The sequence below is a fragment of the Pongo pygmaeus genome, chromosome X (genome assembly GCF_028885625.2).
Source record: "Pongo pygmaeus isolate AG05252 chromosome X, NHGRI_mPonPyg2-v2.0_pri, whole genome shotgun sequence".
In the NCBI taxonomy this organism is placed as follows: Eukaryota; Metazoa; Chordata; class Mammalia; order Primates; family Hominidae; genus Pongo; species Pongo pygmaeus.
Genome location: NC_072396.2, coordinates 74831090 through 74849915, shown reverse-complemented (window position 1 = coordinate 74849915; position 18826 = coordinate 74831090). Strand labels below are relative to the sequence as shown.

The following is an 18826-nucleotide window of genomic DNA, read 5'->3' as shown; positions in this document are numbered from 1 at the left end:
CCAAAGTGCTGGGATTACAGGCATGAACCACCGCGCCCGGCTCAAGTCCCTACTTCTTTAAATGCACAGATGCCAATGTACAGCCACAAAGGTCACAATCAATCAGGGAAACATGACACTACCAAAGGAACAAAGTAAAGCTTCACTGATCAACCCTAAAGAAGAGAGATTTAGAAACTTTCTAAGAAGGAATTAAAAATAATCTTCCTAAAGTAGTTCACTGCATTACAAGGAATGCTAGAGGGAATTCTTCAAGTTGAAAGAAAGCGATCTGGTTTTTGAGTTTGTTTGTTATTTGGGTTTTGTTTTTTGTATGTTTCTTTGTTTGTTTTGAGACAGGATCTCACTCTATCACCTGGGCTGGAGTGCAGTGGTGTGATCGTGGCTCACTGCAACCTCGACTTCCCAGGCTCAAGTAAACCTCCTACATGAGCCTCCCAAGAAGCTGGGACTGCAGGTATGCACTGCCATGCCCAGCTAATTTTTTTGTTTGTTTCTATTTTGTGTGGAGACAGTGTTTCACTATGTTGCCCAGGCTGGTCTCCAACTCCTGAGCTCAAGTGATCAGCCTGCCTCAGCCTCCCAAAGTGCTGGGACTACACGCACGAGCCATCACACCTGGCCAAGGAAAGGATGTTAATTGGTAATAAGAAAATATGAAAGAAGAAAATTTATGAGTAAAATAAGTACATGTTCAAACCCAGAATACTCTTATTGTAATGATGATGTATAAATCACTTATATCTTTAGTATGAAGGTTAAAAGACAAAACTATTTGTGAAAGTATAGCTACAAAAATGTGTTAAGGGATATGGAATATAAAAGAGATGTAAATAGTGACATCAGAAACATAAAATATACGGGGAGTTAAGGAGCATAATTGTAGTTTTTGTGTGTAATCAAAGTTAAGTTGTTATCAGCTCAGAATAGTCTGTTATAACCATAAGATATTTTATGTAAGCCTCATGGTATTCATAAAACAGAAATCTGTAGTAGATACACAAAAGATAAAAAGTGAAGAATCGCAGCATATCACTATTGAAAACCACTTGATCATGAAGGCAGACAGCAAAAGAAGAAAGGAACAAGGAATCCACAAAACAACCAGAAACAATGAGCAAAGAGGCAACAGTAAGTCCTTGCCTATCAAGAATTAACTTGAATGTAAATAGATTAAATTCTCCAAAGACATAGCAAGTCTAAATAGGGGAAAAAAAAAAAAAACAAGACCAAAGCATATGATGCCTTTGAGAGACCCACTGCACCTTTAGGACACACATAGACTAAAAGTGAAGGGATGGAAAAACACATGTCATTCAAATAGGAAACAAAGGAGAGCAGGAGTGGCCATATTTGTATGAGACAAAATAGACTTGAAGTCAAAAACTACAAAATGAGACAAAGAAAGTCATTATATGATGATAAAGGGGTCGATTCATCAAGAGGCTATAATAATTATAAACACATACACACCTAACTTTAGAGCATCTAAATATGGAAAGCAAATAATCATACATCTGAAGGGAGAAATACACTGCAATACAACAGTAGGAGGAGACTTCACTATCCCATTGTCAACAATGGAAATTCAGAGAGAAAACTGGTAAGGAAACAGTGGGTTTGAACACGATAAAACAAACGGGCCTAACAGACATATACAGAATGTTCCATCTAACAGCAGCAGAAGACACATTCTTCTCAAGTGCACACTGAACATTCTCCAGGATAGATGATATGTTAGGCCACAAAACAAGTCAACACATTTAAGAAGATTGAAATCATATCAAATATCTTTTCTGACCACAATGCTATGAATTTAGAAATCAATAATAGGAAGAATTTTAGAAAATTCACAAATACATACAAATGAAACAACATGTTCCCAAACAACCAATTGATCCAAGAACAACTTAAAAGGGAAATTAAAAACTATCTTGAGACAAATGAAAATGGACTCACAACATACCAAGACATGAGAAATGCAGGAAAAACACAGTTTTAAGGGGAAGTTTATAGCAATAATTGCTCACCTCAAAAAACAACAAAGATTTCAAATAATGACCAAATGTTACACCTCGAGGAACTAGAAAAAGACGAGAGTTTATGCCCAAAGATAGTAGGAGGAAGGTAATAATAAACATCAGAGCACAAATAAATAAAATGGAGACTTGGAAAACAATAGAAAATAGCAACAAATGTGGGATGGTTTTTTTAAAAACATCAACAAAATTGACAAATGCTTAGCTAAATTAAGAAAAAAAGAGGAAAGACCAACTAAAAACAGAAATGAAATCAGAGACATTACAACCAATGCTACAGAAATTAAAAGGATTATAAGAGACTATTATGAACAATTGTATGCCAACAAATTGGATAACCGAGAATAAATGAATAAATGTCTTTTATCCATACAACATACCAAGACTGAATTATAAAGAAATAAAAAATCTGGACAAAAACTGAGTGAAGAGATCGAATCAGTAATGGAAAGTCACCCATCAAAGGGAAGCCCAGGACCTGATGGCTTTCTGTTGAATTCTACCAAACATTTAGAGTAGGATTAAGATCAATCCTTCTCAAACTCATCCAATAAACTGAAGAAGGAGGAATACTTCCAAACTCATTTTACAAGGCCAGCATTACCCTAGCACCAAAGCCAGATGAGGACACAACAAGAAAATTATAGGCCCATATCCCTGATGAACATAGAAGCAAAAATCCTCAACAAAGTACTAGCAAACCAAATTTCATAGCACATTAATTTTTTGTGTTTTTCTGCTGTTTAATTAAAGGATTACCCACCATGACCCAATGGCTATGAGACTTGCACTGTACTCACTGCTGCCCTGTCACAGCAGAAAGCAAAACTGGTCTGAAGTTGGCTGATGCCCACAGAGGGAGCATTTAGACCAGCCGTAGCCAGAGGGGATTTACACATCACAGAAGTCAGAACTTGGGTTTTGGGAAGCCTCGCCACTGCGAGATCAGGAGTTATAAATAAACTTGAAAGGTGGTCTAGGCCACAAGGTCTGCAACTCCTAGTGCTGTGCTGGGCTCAGAGCCAGAGGACATGGGGAGCACATGACCTAGTGAAACACCAGCCAAGGTGGCTGAGGGAATATATGTACCATGGCTTTCCCAACCCCAGCAGCACAGCTCGCAGCTCCAGGAGAGATGCCTTCCTTCACTTGAGGAGAGGAGAGGGAACTGTAAAGAAGACTTTGTCTTGCATCTTGGATATAAACTTAGCTGCAGAAGGATAGGGCACTGGGCAGAGTCCTGAGGCCCCCATTTCAGGGTCTAGCTTGTGGATGACATTTCTAGACACACCCTGGGCCAGAAGGGAATCTGCTGCCTTGAAGGGAAGGATTCAGCCCTGACAGGATTCATCACCTGCTGACTAAAGGGCCCTTGGGCCCTGAGGAACCTGCAATGATACCCAGGTAGTTTACCATGGGCCCTGGGTGAGACTCTAAGACATGCTGGCTTCAGGGGAGACCCAGCGCATTCCCAGCTGTGGTGGCTATGGGCAGAGACAGTTTCTCTGGGAGAATAGCAGAAGGAAGAGTAAAGGGGACTTTGCCATGCACCGTAGGTGCCAGCTTGGCCACGGTGACGCAGAGCAGCAAGTGAGGTCTTGGGGTACCCAAGTCCAGGCCCTGGCTCTTGCATAGGACTTTTGGACCTCCCCTGGGCCAGAGGAGAGCCCATTACCACGAAGAGTGAGTTCCAGGCCTAGCAGTATTCACCACAAGCTGACTGAGAAGCCCTTCAGCCTTAAGTGAATACAGGCAGTAGCCTGGCAATAGTCTCTGTGGGCCTGCAGTGGTGGTGGCCACAGCAAGAGGCTTCTCTGCCTGTGGAATGGGCACGGAAGAGGGAAAGACTTTGTATTGTGGTTTGAGTGCCAGCTTAGTTGCGATAGTGTAGAGCACAAGGTAAATTTCTAAAATTTTTGACTCTGGTCCCTGGCTCCCAGAGGCATCTCTGGGCCAACCTGGGGTCTGGGGGAACTAGCCACCCTGAAGGGAAGGACAAAGTCCTGGCTGGCTTTGCTACCTGCTTATTGTAGAGTCCTCCAGCCTTGAGTGAACATAGGCAGTAGTCAGGTATTGGTTACAGCCAGGTAATGGGCAAGACCAGTGCTGTGTTGGCTTCAGGCCTGATTCAGCAAGGCCCCAGTGGTGGTGGCCACAGGGGGGATTGTGTCACTCCACCTGCAGCTCCAGGTGTCTCAGCACAGAGAGAGAGCAAGAGGAAGAGAGAGCAAGAGGGAGAGCGAGAGCGAGAAATGGGGGTGGGGGTGAGAGAGAGAGGGAGAGCGAGAGAGAGATAGAAAGAGAGAGAGAGACAGAGAGAGAGAGAGAGAGACTGAGACTTTGTTTGTTTGGGAGAAATAAGGGAAGAAAACAAGAGTCTCTGTCTGGTAACTCAGAGAATTCTTCTGGGTCTTATCCAAGACCACTGAGGCAGTACCTCTACAAGTCTGCAAGAGCCACAGTGTTACTAGGCTTGGTATACCCCTAATGCAGATACAACTTAGATTACAACACCCAGCTCCCTTTGAATATCTGGAAAGCCTTCTGAAGAAAGATGGTACAAACAAGCCCAGAATGCAAAGACTACAATAAATCCTAACTCTTCAATGCCCAGGCGCCGACGAACATCCACAAGCATCAAGACCATCCAGGTAAACATGACCTCACCAAATGAACTTAAGAAGGCACCAGGGTCCAGGCCTGGAGAATAAAGATATGAGACAGGTAATTCAAAATAGCTGTTTTGAGGTAAGTGAAAGAAATTCGAAATAACACACAGAGGGAATTCAGAAATCTATCAGATAAATTTAACAATGACATTGAAGTAGTTAAAAGGAATCAAGCTGAAATTGTGAAGCTGAGGAATGCAATTGGGAGGGTGGAGCAAGAAGTTGGAATGGAAGCCTCCATTGGTTGTTCCCCCTGCAGGAACACCAAATTTTAACAATGAACTGCACACAAAAAAATTGTGTAAAAAAATTAATAACTATGGGAACTCTTCAAGTCATAGAGAGTACAATAAGACATAAAGAGAAACAACAAAAGTTAAAAAGTGGGCAGATGAAGTTAAAGTGCTGAATTTTCATAAGTTATCTTTTCACTTTGTTTGTGTATACAATCAGTGCTAAGTTGTCATCAGTTTAAAATAATGGGTTATAAAATAGTATCTGGAAGCCTCATGGTAACCTCAAGTGGAAAAACATAAAATGGATACATAAAAAATAAAAAGCAAGAAATTAAATTTTACCACCAGAGAAAATCATCTTCTCTAAAAGGAAGGCAGGAGGAAAAGAAGCAGGAAAAGAACATTACAAAACAACCAGAAAGGAAATAACAAATTGGAAGGAGCAAGTCCTTACTCATCGATAGTAACATTGAATGTAAATGAAATAAACTATCCAATCAAATGACATAAAGTAGCTGAATAAATATTTTTAAAAGACCCAATGATCTGTTTCCTTTAAGAAACACACATCACCTATAAAGACAAACATAGATGGAAAATAAAGGGAAGGAAAGAAATATTCCATGCCAATGTAAACTAAAAAAGAGAACCAGTAGCTATACTTATGTCAGACAAAATAGATTTCAAGACAAAGACTATAAGAAGAGAAAAAGAAGGTCATCATATAATGATAAAGGGGTCAATTGAGCAAGAGGATGTAACAATTATAAATATATATGCACCCATCACTGGAGCACCCATATATAGAAAGCAAATATTACTAGAGCTAAAGAGAGGGAGAGACCCCGATACAATAATAGCTGGAGACTTCAACATTTCACTTTCAGCATTAGAGAGATCTTCCAGGCATGAAATCAACAAAGAAACATCAGACTTAATCTGCACTATAGAGCAAACGGATCTAATAGATATTTACAAAACATTTCATCCAATGGCTGCAGAATACACATTCTTTTCCTCAGCACACGGATCATTCTTAAGGACAGACCATGTGAGGTCACAAGTTTTAAAACATTCAAAAAATTGCAATAATATTAGACATCTTCTCTGACCACAATGGAATAAAACTAGAGATCAATAACTACAGACATTTTAGAAACTATAAAACTTTAAAAATTTCTTGAAATGAATGACGATAGAAACAAAACATACCCAGACCTATGGGATACAGCCAAAGCAGTACAAAGAGAGAAGTGTATATCTAAAAGTACCCACATCAAAAAAGAACAAAAAAAATCAAGAAGAGCTAATACTAATCCTACTCAAACTATTCTGAAAAACAGAGGAGGAGGGAATACTTCCAAACTCATTCTACCAGGCCAGTATAAGCCTGATATCAAAAACCAGACAAAGACACATTTTTTTAAAAAAAAAAAAAAAGGAAGCTACAGGCCAATTTCCCTGATGAATTTTGATGCAAAAACCTTCAGCAAATACTAGCAAACCGAATTGAACCATACATTGATAATTTGACTTCTTTCTTTCTAATTTGGAGGCCTTTTATCTCTTTCTCTTGTCTGATTGTTCTAGCTAGGACTTCCAGTACCATGGTGAACAAAAGTGGTGAACATGGGCACCTTGTTGTGTTCCAAGTCTTAGAGGAAAGGCATTCAGTCATCATCACGACTAAGTGCGATATATCCCAGGGATCCAAGGATGGTTCAACATATGCAAATCAATCAATGTGATACACCATATCAACAGAATGAAGGATAACAACCATATGATCATTTCAATTAATGCTGAAAAAAACCATTTGATAAAATTCAGAATTCCTTCATGGCGAAAGCCCTCACAGAACTGGGTATAGAAGGAACATACAGACTCACAGCTAGTATCATACTGAATGGGGAAGAACTGAAAGCTGGGGAAAGGGAGAAGCTTGGAGTGGCTCAGTCTAAGTCTGAAAGTCTCAAAACCAGGGAAGCCCACAGTTCATTCTATTTAAATATCTTTTCTTTGGACCCATTAATTATCCCCACCTCTCCCTCACCCCTCACCACTCTTTCCAGCCTCTGGTAATTATCCTTCTGCTTGTTTGCAGATGACATGATCTTGTATTTGCGAAAACCTAAAGACTCCACCAATAAACTCTTCGAACTGATGAGCAAATTCAGGCAAGTTGCAGGATAGAACATCAACGCACATAAATCTAGCATTTCTACATGCCAACAGTGAACACTCTGAAAAAAAAATCGATAAAGTCATCTCATTCACAACAGCCAGAAATAAAATAAAATACCTAAAGGATTCGTTATTTATTCCAGTCTTCTCTGTCTGGCTTGTTTGGATTTTTATGTTTGCTTAGAGATTTTGTGTAATTTACCTGTTGAATGTCATTTTTTTCTGCTAGGCCACTACCATCTTTACAGCATTAGATGGTGCCTTAAGCCCAACTTTGCCTTGTCTTAAGCAAATGATCAGAGTGCTGCCCATCCAGAATGAGGGAGGTCCCAAAGGTGATGTCTTGGCAGTATGGAAGAGCTAGCTGGCTAAGGGTCTGTGCCCAGGGAGCTCATGGAACATCCCACTAACAGTGTGGCACTGCTAAACAGCCACTCTGATTTGGCATCTCGTTTGGCTGAGTTACAGAGCAGAGGTTCCAGGGCTGAGGATGATAGTTCTGCCTCTCCGTTTTGTCTCTGGCTGTCCTCAGGGACATTTCTCCCCTCAGGCACTCATGATGCTTCCCGTGGGTTGAATCAGGAACAGGTCTCCTGCCATGGAACCCAAGATGGTGTGGAAGCTGACCGTTCACCTCAATATCACTTCTTCCAGTGTAGAAACAATGACTCGGCCAGCACGGTTGCTCACACCTGTAATCCTAGCACTTTGGGAGGTCGAGGCGGGCGGATCACCTGAGGTCAGGGTTTCAAGACCAGCCTGGTCAACATGGTGAAACCCCATCTCTACTAAAAATACAAACATTAGCCAGGAGTGGTGGCACACGCCTGTAACCCCAGCAACTTGGGAGGCTGAGACAGGAGAACTGCTTGAACCCAGGAGGCGGAGGTTGCAGTGAGCCAAAACTGTGCCATTACACTCCAGCCTGGGCAACAGAGTGAGGCTCCGTCTCAAAAAAAAAAAAAAAAAAAAAACAAGAAAATCAAAAAAAGCACAGACGTCTCCACACATATACTAATCCTGAATGGTATCTGCATTTCTCCTGTCTTCGTCTGTTCAACACTCAGGCTGTTGGCTTTCAGAGCTGGCAGAACCTACATCACTGGAACCAGAATCTGTGTCTGTGTCTCACATCCATCCAGCCCGGGATTCAGGCTGAAAGAAGGAGGCAATCCCAACTGTCAGAGAGGGTAAAGGCAGAACAGGAAGCTCAAGGAAATCTCGTGTGACCTCAAGAGGCGGTCTGAAAGACTGAACAGGCACACAGAAATATCACGTCTACAAAAACCTGCGGCTTTGGGGATGGTGGAACAGTATTTGACAAGGACCATCCAAGAACAGCCAGGCCTAGCATCCACACTTGCCCTGGAAGGCAACTGGCCATTTTCAAATCAAGGGTATGAAGCCAACCGGCTGCAGAAGGGGCTGTTGGCCGCCTACAGGACATCAAGGAGGTGGAAGCCGCCTTCCATGTGGCTGCCAGTGGGAAGTGTGGGAAGTTTTTTTTGTTTTTATTTTTGTTTTAGATGGAGTCTCACTCTGTCACCAGGCTGGAGTGCAGTGGCGTAATCTCGGCTCATTGCGACCTCTGCCTCCCGTGTTCAAGTGATTCTCCTGCCTCAGCCTCCCGAGTACCTGGGACTATAGGCGCCCAGCAGGCCGTTTTCACCAGGTTGGCCCACAGGCACCGGAACAGACTGAATGCCCCCACCTCCAACCAAGAGACTAACCCGCCCTTTTCAGCGCTCCCTGTGCCTTCCCTTTTGCTCGGCCACCCACTGGGATGTGGCGTCTGCTTCCATGTGGCTACTGAAACTAAGGAGGGAGACCTGATGGGATTTGGCAACAGTGGTTCAAAGATGAGGGCTAATAGAGGAACTGAGGATGTTGCGAGGGTTTCTGGCCCAGATGAACTGACTGTGTGCGTGGTGGCACCAGAGGGACATAATGGCTCCAGAAAGAGGACTGGGCCCGAGTGGAAGGATGAGCTCCGTCATGCTCCTCAACAGCATGGAAATAACCACGCAGGAGAGGCCACCAGCATCAAGCCACAGGGAGAGCAAGGATGCTCATGACGGAAAGGACAGTGACATGGCAGAACTGTGAAAGTGAACCACAGGAGGAAAGGCAAGAGAGACTGGGGTTCTGAAAGGAGGCACTCAGTTCCTCCTGAAGGTGAGGGAGAGTAGCGCTGAACAACGGTACCTATGAGACCCCAAAGTAGGATGAGAAGAGGAGAGAACATGAGCAGGATGTGTTGGGAAAAGGCAGAAAATGCTCCTGTGGCAGGGCAGGGCCCCCACAGCACCTAGACCCAGGGCACTATGGTGACTGCAGGGCTGCTGCTCAGAGGCCGGCCCAGGTGCCCTACAGGGAGAGGGCCCACCACAGAGCGATCTTCAAGCGCCAGGGAACACAGAAACACCCCGCACCCCCCAACACTCCCAACAATCGAGAGAGGGCAGACTACAGACCACAGAATATGAGAACAACTTTATTTCAAACTGCTTTGAACTGCGTTGCGAAGGGGGCAAATGCAGCGGAAGAGTAGAAGCCCTGGCTGAAGAGGATATGGAGGGAACCCGCTTGGCTGCAGCTCCGGAGCTCCAAAGGTAGCAGCTGCTCATCCTGTAGGAAGATGCTGGCTCCAACCTGTGAAACAGAGCAGGCTCAGGGACGGGTCCCCAGCCAGGGCCAGCCCACAGCCCTCCTAAGCTACCGGGACTGTGGGAAGGGGCATGGTGTATGCAATACTCACTTCAAAGGTCCTGGAACTTGTCAGCGAGGAACTGCATGGCCGCTGAAACAGAGAGGCAGAACCAGGCACTCTAGACCCAGGGAGAACAGAAACCCAACCCCTACCCCCGTGAAGAACCACCTAGCCCTGCAACCAGAAACCCCACCAGCCCTGGGACTGACTTATCCACCCGTCACCTGAACTAAATGTGGAAATGCCTTCTAAGTGGGAAAGTGGTTCTCAGGTGTTGGGCCATCCCAGAACCGTTCAGAACGTGTTTCAAAGGCAGATAAGCCAGCCATCAAGCAAAAACCATACAAGCAGTACCAGGCAGCAGTTAAAGGAAAACACATAAGGTATCTCTAACCATCCTAAGAGAAGATCTCTGGGACTTGTGGACAAAGTGTACACGGAGTTCAGACGACACATTGCTGTCTGTGCACACCCCTAGCTGGAAAAGCACAGAAGGCTCCAGGGCCAGGCCTCCTTGGTTCTCTTCCCCAAAGGAAAGTCAGTCCCAGTGATGCTGCCTGTACCTACAGTCCACCCCCACCCCCGGCACCTGCAGAACGACACCGCTGTCCATCCCTGCCCCAGCCAGTGCTCCATCATACCTAGTTGGTCTCTAAGGTCTTCAATTTCCATCTGCAGCAAGATGCACTAGCCCAGGAGACACCGGTGGAAAAGAAATGGTTAGTCAGTTCTGGCTTCCTTTCTCCCCGTTCTCCCTCTCTCCCTTACAGCCTTTACAGCCCCCATAGCCTGCAGCCCAGTGGTGAGATGGATTGGCACAAAACCCTCAATGGAAAGGAGCCACTCACTCTGCATGGGGTATGGGAGGCAGAGGGGACTGGGGAGACACCGAAATCAGTTTAACCTGAACATGGATCCCACCATCTAGTGTGGACCTCTATTTCTAGGAGCCACACGAAGCATTACCCGCGGACAGCCCTGGGCTCCCGGGGGCTGCTGCTGCCTTTCCGGTCTTGGGGGATGGACAGGCGGCTGCTGGTTACCTGAAAAAGAACACAAAATCCAGCTTCCAAGCCTCCCAGTGAGGTGGAAAAGGCCTAGAAGGGTCTAAAGTGAGGCACCATCACCCTCTGCTGGCAACATGTTGCCCCTGCTCTGTCCAGCATCTCCAACCCTCCCTCTGGGACTGTCTTCCCTGTTCCCCAGTGTGAGCCCATCTGCACCTGTGGCCCCCTAGCGTTGTGACTCCGGGTTGGACTCCAGCAGTGCGGCAGCCACAGCCAGGCCCTGGGAGGGCCAGTGTGGCTGAGCAGGACTTAACAGAAAAGGGCTCAGTACCACCGAAAGTCTCCTTCCAGAGTTGGAGTGCGGGGCACTGCTCCAAATCATCCCCCACCACACACACCCCACTCAGAGAGGACAATGTGGCTTAAAGCCAGCCCCGTCGACACCCCATTTCCTGTGGGACAGCTACCTGGGTGGGCAGGGAAGCCTGGGAGCACAGCTAAGCCCCCAGAAGCGACAGAGCCAGAGGTTTCCCTCCCGACCCCTCTCCCCTACACCCCAAACAAACCCGCAAGACTCACCGGAGGGTGCATGGCATCTGGGCACCAGGCGTCTCAAGGTAAAGGCCGAGGGCTGTGAGGTTCCTAATACTTGGGGAGCTCTGATGTTGGGATCGCCACTGCTGTATTCTCCACGACGCACAGACAGGGAAATTAGCTCTGGCTTCTGTGTGGGAAGTTAAAACAGAAATTTCTGAGTCAGGCTGGCAGTGGGGATGGGTGGTGAGTACACATGAGAAGGGGTTGTGTTAAGGTGGAGACTCCAGACTAATCTCATTAACACTTTCTCCCTCAGTCCGCCCCAAGACAGGAGGGCTTGCTTAACAGCTAGGGAAGGAGGAATTGGGAAGTTGATGAGTCTAGACGCCCAAGCTTTGTGCCCTGATCCAAACCAGCTGCCAGCCCTGCCTTCCATCCCAGCTCCTCCCTCAGGGAGGAGGCAGGACAACCGCAGAGTGTCCAGAGCCAGGCCTGGCACACACCAAGTGCTCCCTTTAATGTGTGCTCCTAAGAGGAGGACCCCAATCGGGCATCCTAGTGTCCCTGGGCTCCCGATGACAGCCTGTGAGCAAGGGATAGAGAGGGCATGGGCAAAGAGGTGGGTGCTGGAAGAGAGGTGGGTGGGGGGGAGACAGAGGAGAAAGAGGAGGAGGAGAGCAAGGAGGAGAAGGAGGAGTGCGCGAAGAGAACCTACTCACTTGGGCCCTTGGGACCTCATCTCTATTTGGGTCATTATCTTCTCTGGCCGCAGCCTGGGACTCCCAGGTCTTCCTTCCTGCAGGTTTCTTCCCAGGGCTGCTGTGCTTGGGCTCCTTGGGTCTCACGGACTTCCCCAGGAGCCCCACACCAGACACTGGCGGGAAGCTGGCCGGATCAGGTGGAACTGCTGAAAGTCTCTGCCCCCAGGCAGGAAAGGCTCCCTGCAGGGCCAGTTTTGGCGCACCCTCTAGGGAGTTCTTCTCCTGGGCCACCTTCCTTCCCAGAGTGCCCCGGGGTAGGGGCCCTCTAACGGCAACTCCTGAGCAGCTGGGCCTGACCCCCCTCTTTCCCCACACCATGCTCTGCATTTTCTTCAAGGAAGGCGCGTCCAGCTCTCCCACAGCCGGCCTCTCCACGACTGGGGTGAGTCTGCGGGGAGGAGAGGTCAGGAGAGGTCCCTGAACCTGAAGGTAACTCTCCCTGCGGTGGAAACTGGGGCGTCTGCAAGTGTCTGCTGGCTTCTTGGGGCTTCCGGGCTTGGCCTGGCTTCCTTCTTTGGTGCTAATGATCACCCTAATCACCGGTAAGTCGCTGCTCTCATCTGCGGAATCAGAGTCGTCAGTATTCAGCCCGGCGGGGCCTTCCGCGGAGGGCTGCTGGGGATCCACTTGGACGCTCAATCTGCTCTTCGAGCCCCTTTCTGGGTTCTCCCAGGCCGGTCCTGGCCCAGGAACACTGAGGTGGAGAGGGCCGGCGGAGGCCTGCTGCCATTCTCCAGGGCTGGGGCTCAGCGCGCCTCTCCAACTGGGACCGACCTCCAGGTCCGCCCAGATGTCAGTGGACCCTTCGGCAGCGGCGCCTTCTGGGGACAGGTGTCCCTGGACGCTGGACGGCGGCATGATGGTGGCTGGCTCATCAGCCAGGTAGAAAGAGTAGTCCACACCACCCCCTTGGTTGTCAACCGGGGTGCCAGGCCGGCCTTCCTGGCCCCAGAGCACCACCCTTCCCTGCTCTATCAATTCGCTCTCAGGCTCGAAGCTGAAGCTCTCAGGATCTGTGAACCCGCTCTCACCCTTGCCCTCGCCACTGCGCTGCCCCCGCAAATCGAGGCCTCGGCCGTGGCCGTGGCCCCGTGGGGCTCCCAGGCTGGCGGTGTGGGCGCCAGCCTGCTCGCCACCCTCGGGGCCTAAACCAGCCCCGCAAACAGACACTTCATCGGTGGAGCTCATGGCGCCCGCCAGTCCCGACAGCCGGGCTGTGGGGAGACTGTCGTCCTGGTAACAGTGGGAGAAAAGAGCCGAGCCCAGCCAAGCCCAGCCGAGGGGGCCACTCTCAGCTTCGAGCCTGAGAGCGAATTGATACAGCAGGGAAGGGTGGTGCTCTGGGACCACAGGAACAGCAAGGCCTTTGGGACACCGCCACCCTCACCACAGTCTGCTCACGAGATGTCACTGACAGCGCGTGGCTTCCGGGCTCCCTCAATGCCTGCGTCCTGCCTTCTCATTGTTCCATGCCTTCTCATTGGTCTGCCCATCGCCAATCAGCGCATCCCTTGTTGGGCGAGGCTTCTGGGCTTTACCCAATTGGGAGGCAGGCTCTTGGATTGCCCGGACGCCCGTGGTTTGGCTGGGTGGGTGTACTTGGGTCGGGTCTTGGGGCCAGGGCCCACTGGAGCTCTCCATCCACCTCTTTCTTCCTGTCCTGCTGCCTCTGGCCAGGCACCTACTTTCCAATGACAGCCACGTCTCTGAGCCCCAGTGTCCCATTGTAAGGCGGAAGTCAAGGGGAGAGCTGCCCCCAGCTCATCAGCTTGGGAGAATAAATGTCCTGATGCATGAGAAGCACCTGGCACACAGGGGAGCTATCATTAAAAAGTAGGTGCCCAGCCAGAGGGAGCAAGACAGCAAGAAAGAAGTGGATCGAGAGCTCCAGTGCACCCTGGCCCCAAGACCCGACCAGAGCGCATCCATCCAGTCAAATGACTGGCATTGGGACAAACCAAGAGCCTGTGTCCCTATTGGTTAAAGCCCAGGGGCTTCAGCAAACAAAGGGGGCGCTGGTTGGTGGAGGGGGGACCAATGAGAAGGCTCAACACGGGTGTCAAAGGCGCGCGGAAGCCACACGCTGTCGGGAACACGGTACTTCCGCCTGCCGTGAGGGCGGCGGTGTCCTGAAGGCCTCGTTGTTCCTGTCCCGTGGCCTGCTTGGCTGGGCTTGGTTGAGCTCGACCGTCTCCCCATAGGCCAGGGTGCCTGAACTGGCGCCATGAGCTCCCGCGATAAGGTGTCCGTTTGGGGGGCCGGTTTCGACCTGGAGGGTGGCGAGCAGGCTGGCACCTGCACAGTCAGCCCCGGAGCCCCACAGGGCCACAGCCGAGGCCTCGATTTGGGGGCACCGCACAGCAGTAAGGGCGAGAGCAGGTTCACAGATCCCGAGGGATTCAGCTTCGAGTCTGAGAGCGAATTGATAGAGCAGGGAAGGGTGGTGCTCTGGGGACAGGAAGGCCGGCCTGACACCCCGGTCGACGACCAAGGGGACGGTGTGGACTACTCGTCCTACCTGATTGATGAGCCAGCCGCCATCGTGCCACCGTCCAGCATCCAGGGACACCCGTTCCCTGAAGGTGCCGCTACTGAAGGGTCCACTGAAAACTGGGTGGACCTGGAGGTCGGTGCCAGTGGGAGAGGCGCGCTGAGCCCCAGCCCTGGAGAATGGCAGCAGGCCTCTGCCGGCCCTCTCCACCTCAGTGTTCCTGGACCAGGCCGGGCCTGGAAGAACCCAGAAAGGGGCTCGAAGAGCAGATGGAGCGTCCGCGTGGACCCCCAGCAGCCCTCTGTAAAAGGCCCCACCGGGATGTCTACCCACGACTCTGATTCCTCCGATGAGACCAGTGACTTACCACTGATGAGGGTGGGCATTCGCCACAAAGAAGGAAGCCAAGCCAAGTTCGGCAGCCACAAGAAGCCAGCAGACACATCCAGACACTCAAGCTTCCACTGTAAGGAGAGTTACTTGCCCGTGCCAGGCCGTTTCCTGACCTCTGCTCCCTGCGTACTCACTCCAGTCGTGGAGAGGCCGGCTGTGGGAGAGCTGGAGGACTCTCCCGGGAAGAAAATGCTGAGCAGGGCCTTAGGAAAGGTGGAGGCCAGGCCCAGCTGCTCAGAAGCTGCCACTGCAGGGGCCCTGCCCCGGGGCCCTTCGAGGAGGAAGATGGCCCAGGAGAAGTCTGTAGGGGGTGCCTCTCAACTGGCCCTATGGAGACCCTTTCCTGCCTGTGGAGAGAGACTCTCAGCCGCTCCCCCAGGGCCGGCCACCTCCCAGCCATTGCCTGGTGTGCGGCCGCAGGGGATGTCCAAGAAACCCCAAAAGCCTAAGCACAGCAGCCCTGGGAAGAAACCAGCAGGAAGGAAGACCAGGGAGTCCCAGGCTGCGGCCAGAGAAGATAATGACCCAAATAGAGATGAGGTCCCCAGGGCCCAAGTAAGTAGGCCCTTCTCACCCTCCTCTCCCTCTTCATCCTCCTCCTCCTCTGTCTCCCCCCAGCCTCCTCTCTTCCAGCACACACCTGTTTAGCCATGCCCCCTATGTCCCTTGCTCAAGGGTTGTTATCGGGAGGCCAGGGACACTAGAATGCCCAATCAGGGTCTTCGTTGTAGGGGCACACGTTAAAGGGAGTATTTGGTGTGTGACGGGCATACCTCCGGACACTCTGCAGGGGTCCTGCCTCCTCCCCCAGAGAGGAGCTGGGATGGAAGGCAGGGCTGGCAGCTGGTTAGGTTGGGGTGATCCCTTAAAGTGTGGCCCACAAATCTGGGGCATCTAGGCTCATCAACTTCCCGACTCCTCCTTACTTAGCTGTTGCCCGAGCCACCTGGAAGGGGGCCCAGGCTATCTCACTACCCCCAGTGTTTTCCCCGGCTGGGCTCTGCCTCCTGGCCTGGGGCTGACTGAGGGAGAAAGTGCTAATGAGATTAGGCTCTGGAGTCTCCATCTTACCACAACCCCTTCCCATATGTACTCACTGCCTGCCCCCACCGCCAGCCCGACTCAGAAATTTCTGTTTTAGCTTCCCACACACAGGCCAGGACTGCCTCGCCTATCCATGCATCGTGGAGAATTCAGCAGTAGCGACCCCAACATCAGAGCTCCCCAAGTTCCGGGGACTTCAGAGCCCTCTGCCTACAGCCTGGGAGGCCTCATACCCAGACGCCATGCACCCTCCGGTGAGTCTTGCGGGTTTAATATGGGTGGAGGGGAGAGGGGTCGGGAGGGAAACCTCTGGCTTTCTTGCTTCTGGGGGCTCAACCTTGTTCCCAAGCTTCCGTGCCCACCCAGGCAGGTATCCCATGGGAAATGGGGTGTCAACAGGGCTGGCTTTAAGCCACATCGTCCTCTCTGAGTGGGGTTTGTGTGGTGGGGGGCGATTTGGAGCAGTGCCCCAAACTCCAACTCTGGAAGACTTTCGGCGGTACTGAGCCCTTTTCTGTTAAGTCCTGCTCAACCACACTGGCCCTCCCAGGGCCTGGCTGTGGCTGCCCCGCTGCTGGCGTCCAACCCGGAGTCACAACGCTAGGGGGCCACAGGTGCAGATGGGCTCACACTGGGGAACAGGGAAGACAGTCCCAGAGGGAGGGTTGGAGATGCTGGACAGAGCAGGGGCAACGTGTTGCCAGCAGAGGGTGATGGTGCCTCACTTTAGACCCTTCTAGGCCTTTTCCACCTCACTGGGAGGCTTGGAAGCTGGATTTTGTGTTCTCTTTCAGGTGACCAGCAGCCACCTGTCCATCCCCCAAGACTGGAAAGGCAGCAGCAGCCCCTGGGAGCCCAGGGCTGTCCTCGGGTAATGTTTTGTGTGGCTCCTAGAAATCCAGGTCCACACTAGATGGTGGGATCTGTGTCTAGGTTAAACTGATAGCTGCATCCCCCCCGACCCCCGCCGCCTCCACCTTCTGCACCCCAGGGAGAGAGGGTGCCTCCTTTCCATTGAGGGTTTTGTGCCAACCCACCTCACCACTGGGCTGCAGGCTATGGGGGCTGTAAGGGCTGGGGGAGAGAGGGAGGCCGGGGACAGAGCAGGCCAGAATTGACTAACCATTTCTCTTCCTCTGGTGTCTCCTGGACTAGTGCATCTGGCTGCAGAGGGAAATTGAGGACCTTAGAGACCAACTAGGTATGAGGGAGCCCTGGCTGGGGCAGGGATGGACAGCGGTGTCTTTCTGCAGGTGCCGGGGGCAGGGTGGACTGTAGGTACAGGCAGCATCACTGGGACTGACTTTCCTTTGGGGAAGAGAACCAAGGAGGCCTGGCCCTGGAGCCTTCTGTGCCTTTCCAGCTAGGGGTGTGCACAGACAGCAACGTGTCGTCTGAACACTGTGTACATTTGGTCCATGAGTCCCAGAACTCTCCTTCTCTTACAACGGTTGGAGATACCTCATGTGTTTTCCCTTTAACTGCTGCCTGGTAGGGCTTGTATGGTGTTTGCTTGCTGGCTGGCTTATCTGTCTTTGAAACACATTCTGAATGGTTCTGGGATGCCCCAGCACCTGAGAACCACTTTCCGGCTTAGAAGGCATTTCCACATTTAATTCAGGTGACGGGTGGATGAGTCAGTCCCAGGGCTGGTGGGGTTTCTGGTTGCAGGGCTAGGTGGTTCCCCACGGGGGCAGGGGGTGGGTTTCTGTTTCCCTGCGTCTAGAGTGCCTGGTTCTGCCTCTCTGTTTCAGCGGCCATGCAGTCCTTCACTGACAAGTTCCAGGACCTTTGAAGTGAGTGTTGCACACACCATGCCCCTTCCCACAGTCCCGGTAGCTTAGGAGGGCTGTGGGCTGGCCCTGGCTGGGGACCCGTCCCTGAGCTGCTCTGTTTCACAGGTTGGAACCAGCATGTTCCTACAAGATGAGCAGCTGCCACCTTTGGAGCTCCGGAGCTGCAGCCAAGCGGGTTCCCTCCATATCCTCTTCAGCCAGGGCTTCTTCTCTTCTGCTGCATTTGCCCCCTTCCCAACGCAGTTTAAAGCAGTTTGAAATAAAGTCGTTCTCATATTCTGTGGTCTGTGGTCTGCCCTCTCTGCAATTGTTGGGAGTGTTGGGGTGTGCCGGGTGTTGCTCTGTTCCCTGGCACTGGAAGAACAGTTCCCCTGGCGCTCTGTGGTGGGCCCTCTCCCTGCAGGGCGCCTGGGCCCACCTCTGAGCAGCAGCCCTGCACTCAGGCTCACCATAGTGCCCTGGGTCTAGATGCTTTGGGGGCCCTGCCCGGCCACAGCAGCATTTCCTGCCTTTCTCCTACACGCCCTGCTCATGGTCCCTCCTCTTCTCCTCTTACTTTGGGGTATCACAGGTCCCCTTCTTCAGTGCTATTCTCCCTCCTTCAGCAGGAACTGATGGACTCCTAGAACCCCTGTCTCTCTCACCTTTCCTTTTGCGGTTCACTGTCCCAGTTCTGCCCTGTCACCGTCCTTTCCATTGTGAGCATCTTTGCCCTCCCAGTGGCTTCCTGTGGGTGGCCTTTCTTGCATGATTATTTCCGTGCTGTTGAGGAACACAGTGGAGCCCAGTCCTCTTTCTGGAGCTGTTATGTGCCTCCGGTGCCACCATGCACACGGTCAGGTCATCTGGGCCAGTAACCTGCGTGGCATCCTCAGTTCCTCTTAGCCCTCACCTTTGAACCTCAGTTACCAAATCTGGTCAGGTCTCCTCCTTAGTTTTAGTAGCCAGGTGGAGGCAGA

General features: G+C 50.7%; 2 protein-coding genes across 3 annotated transcripts; one reads left to right on the top strand and one right to left on the bottom strand.

Moving 5' to 3' along the window:
- Nucleotides 1-9609: 9609 nt before the first annotated feature.
- On the bottom strand, nucleotides 9610-13548 carry LOC129023913 (uncharacterized protein CXorf49-like). The gene is made up of 6 exons (XM_054470817.2): nucleotides 12102-13548; nucleotides 11425-11569; nucleotides 10805-10881; nucleotides 10480-10525; nucleotides 9887-9928; nucleotides 9610-9780 (listed from the first exon to the last, which is right to left on the bottom strand). Exons 1-5 carry the CDS (start codon nucleotides 13329-13331, stop codon nucleotides 9888-9890), a joined length of 1539 nt encoding a protein of 512 aa, XP_054326792.1. The 5' UTR covers nucleotides 13332-13548; the 3' UTR covers nucleotides 9610-9780; nucleotide 9887.
- A 135-nt stretch (nucleotides 13549-13683) lies between these two features.
- On the top strand, nucleotides 13684-18153 carry LOC129023912 (uncharacterized protein CXorf49-like). 2 transcript variants are annotated; one of them, XM_054470816.1, is made up of 6 exons: nucleotides 13684-15582; nucleotides 16169-16325; nucleotides 16866-16942; nucleotides 17227-17272; nucleotides 17826-17867; nucleotides 17973-18153. In XM_054470816.1, the coding sequence occupies exons 1-5, from the start codon at nucleotides 14368-14370 to the stop codon at nucleotides 17864-17866; spliced, it is 1536 nt and encodes a 511-aa protein (XP_054326791.1). In that variant the 5' UTR covers nucleotides 13684-14367; the 3' UTR covers nucleotide 17867; nucleotides 17973-18153. The 2 variants fall into 2 exon arrangements, 1 of the variants encoding a protein (XP_054326791.1); XR_008496971.1 differs by having other exon boundaries at nucleotides 14054-15582; nucleotides 17227-17867; nucleotides 17973-18150.
- Nucleotides 18154-18826: the final 673 nt, after the last annotated feature.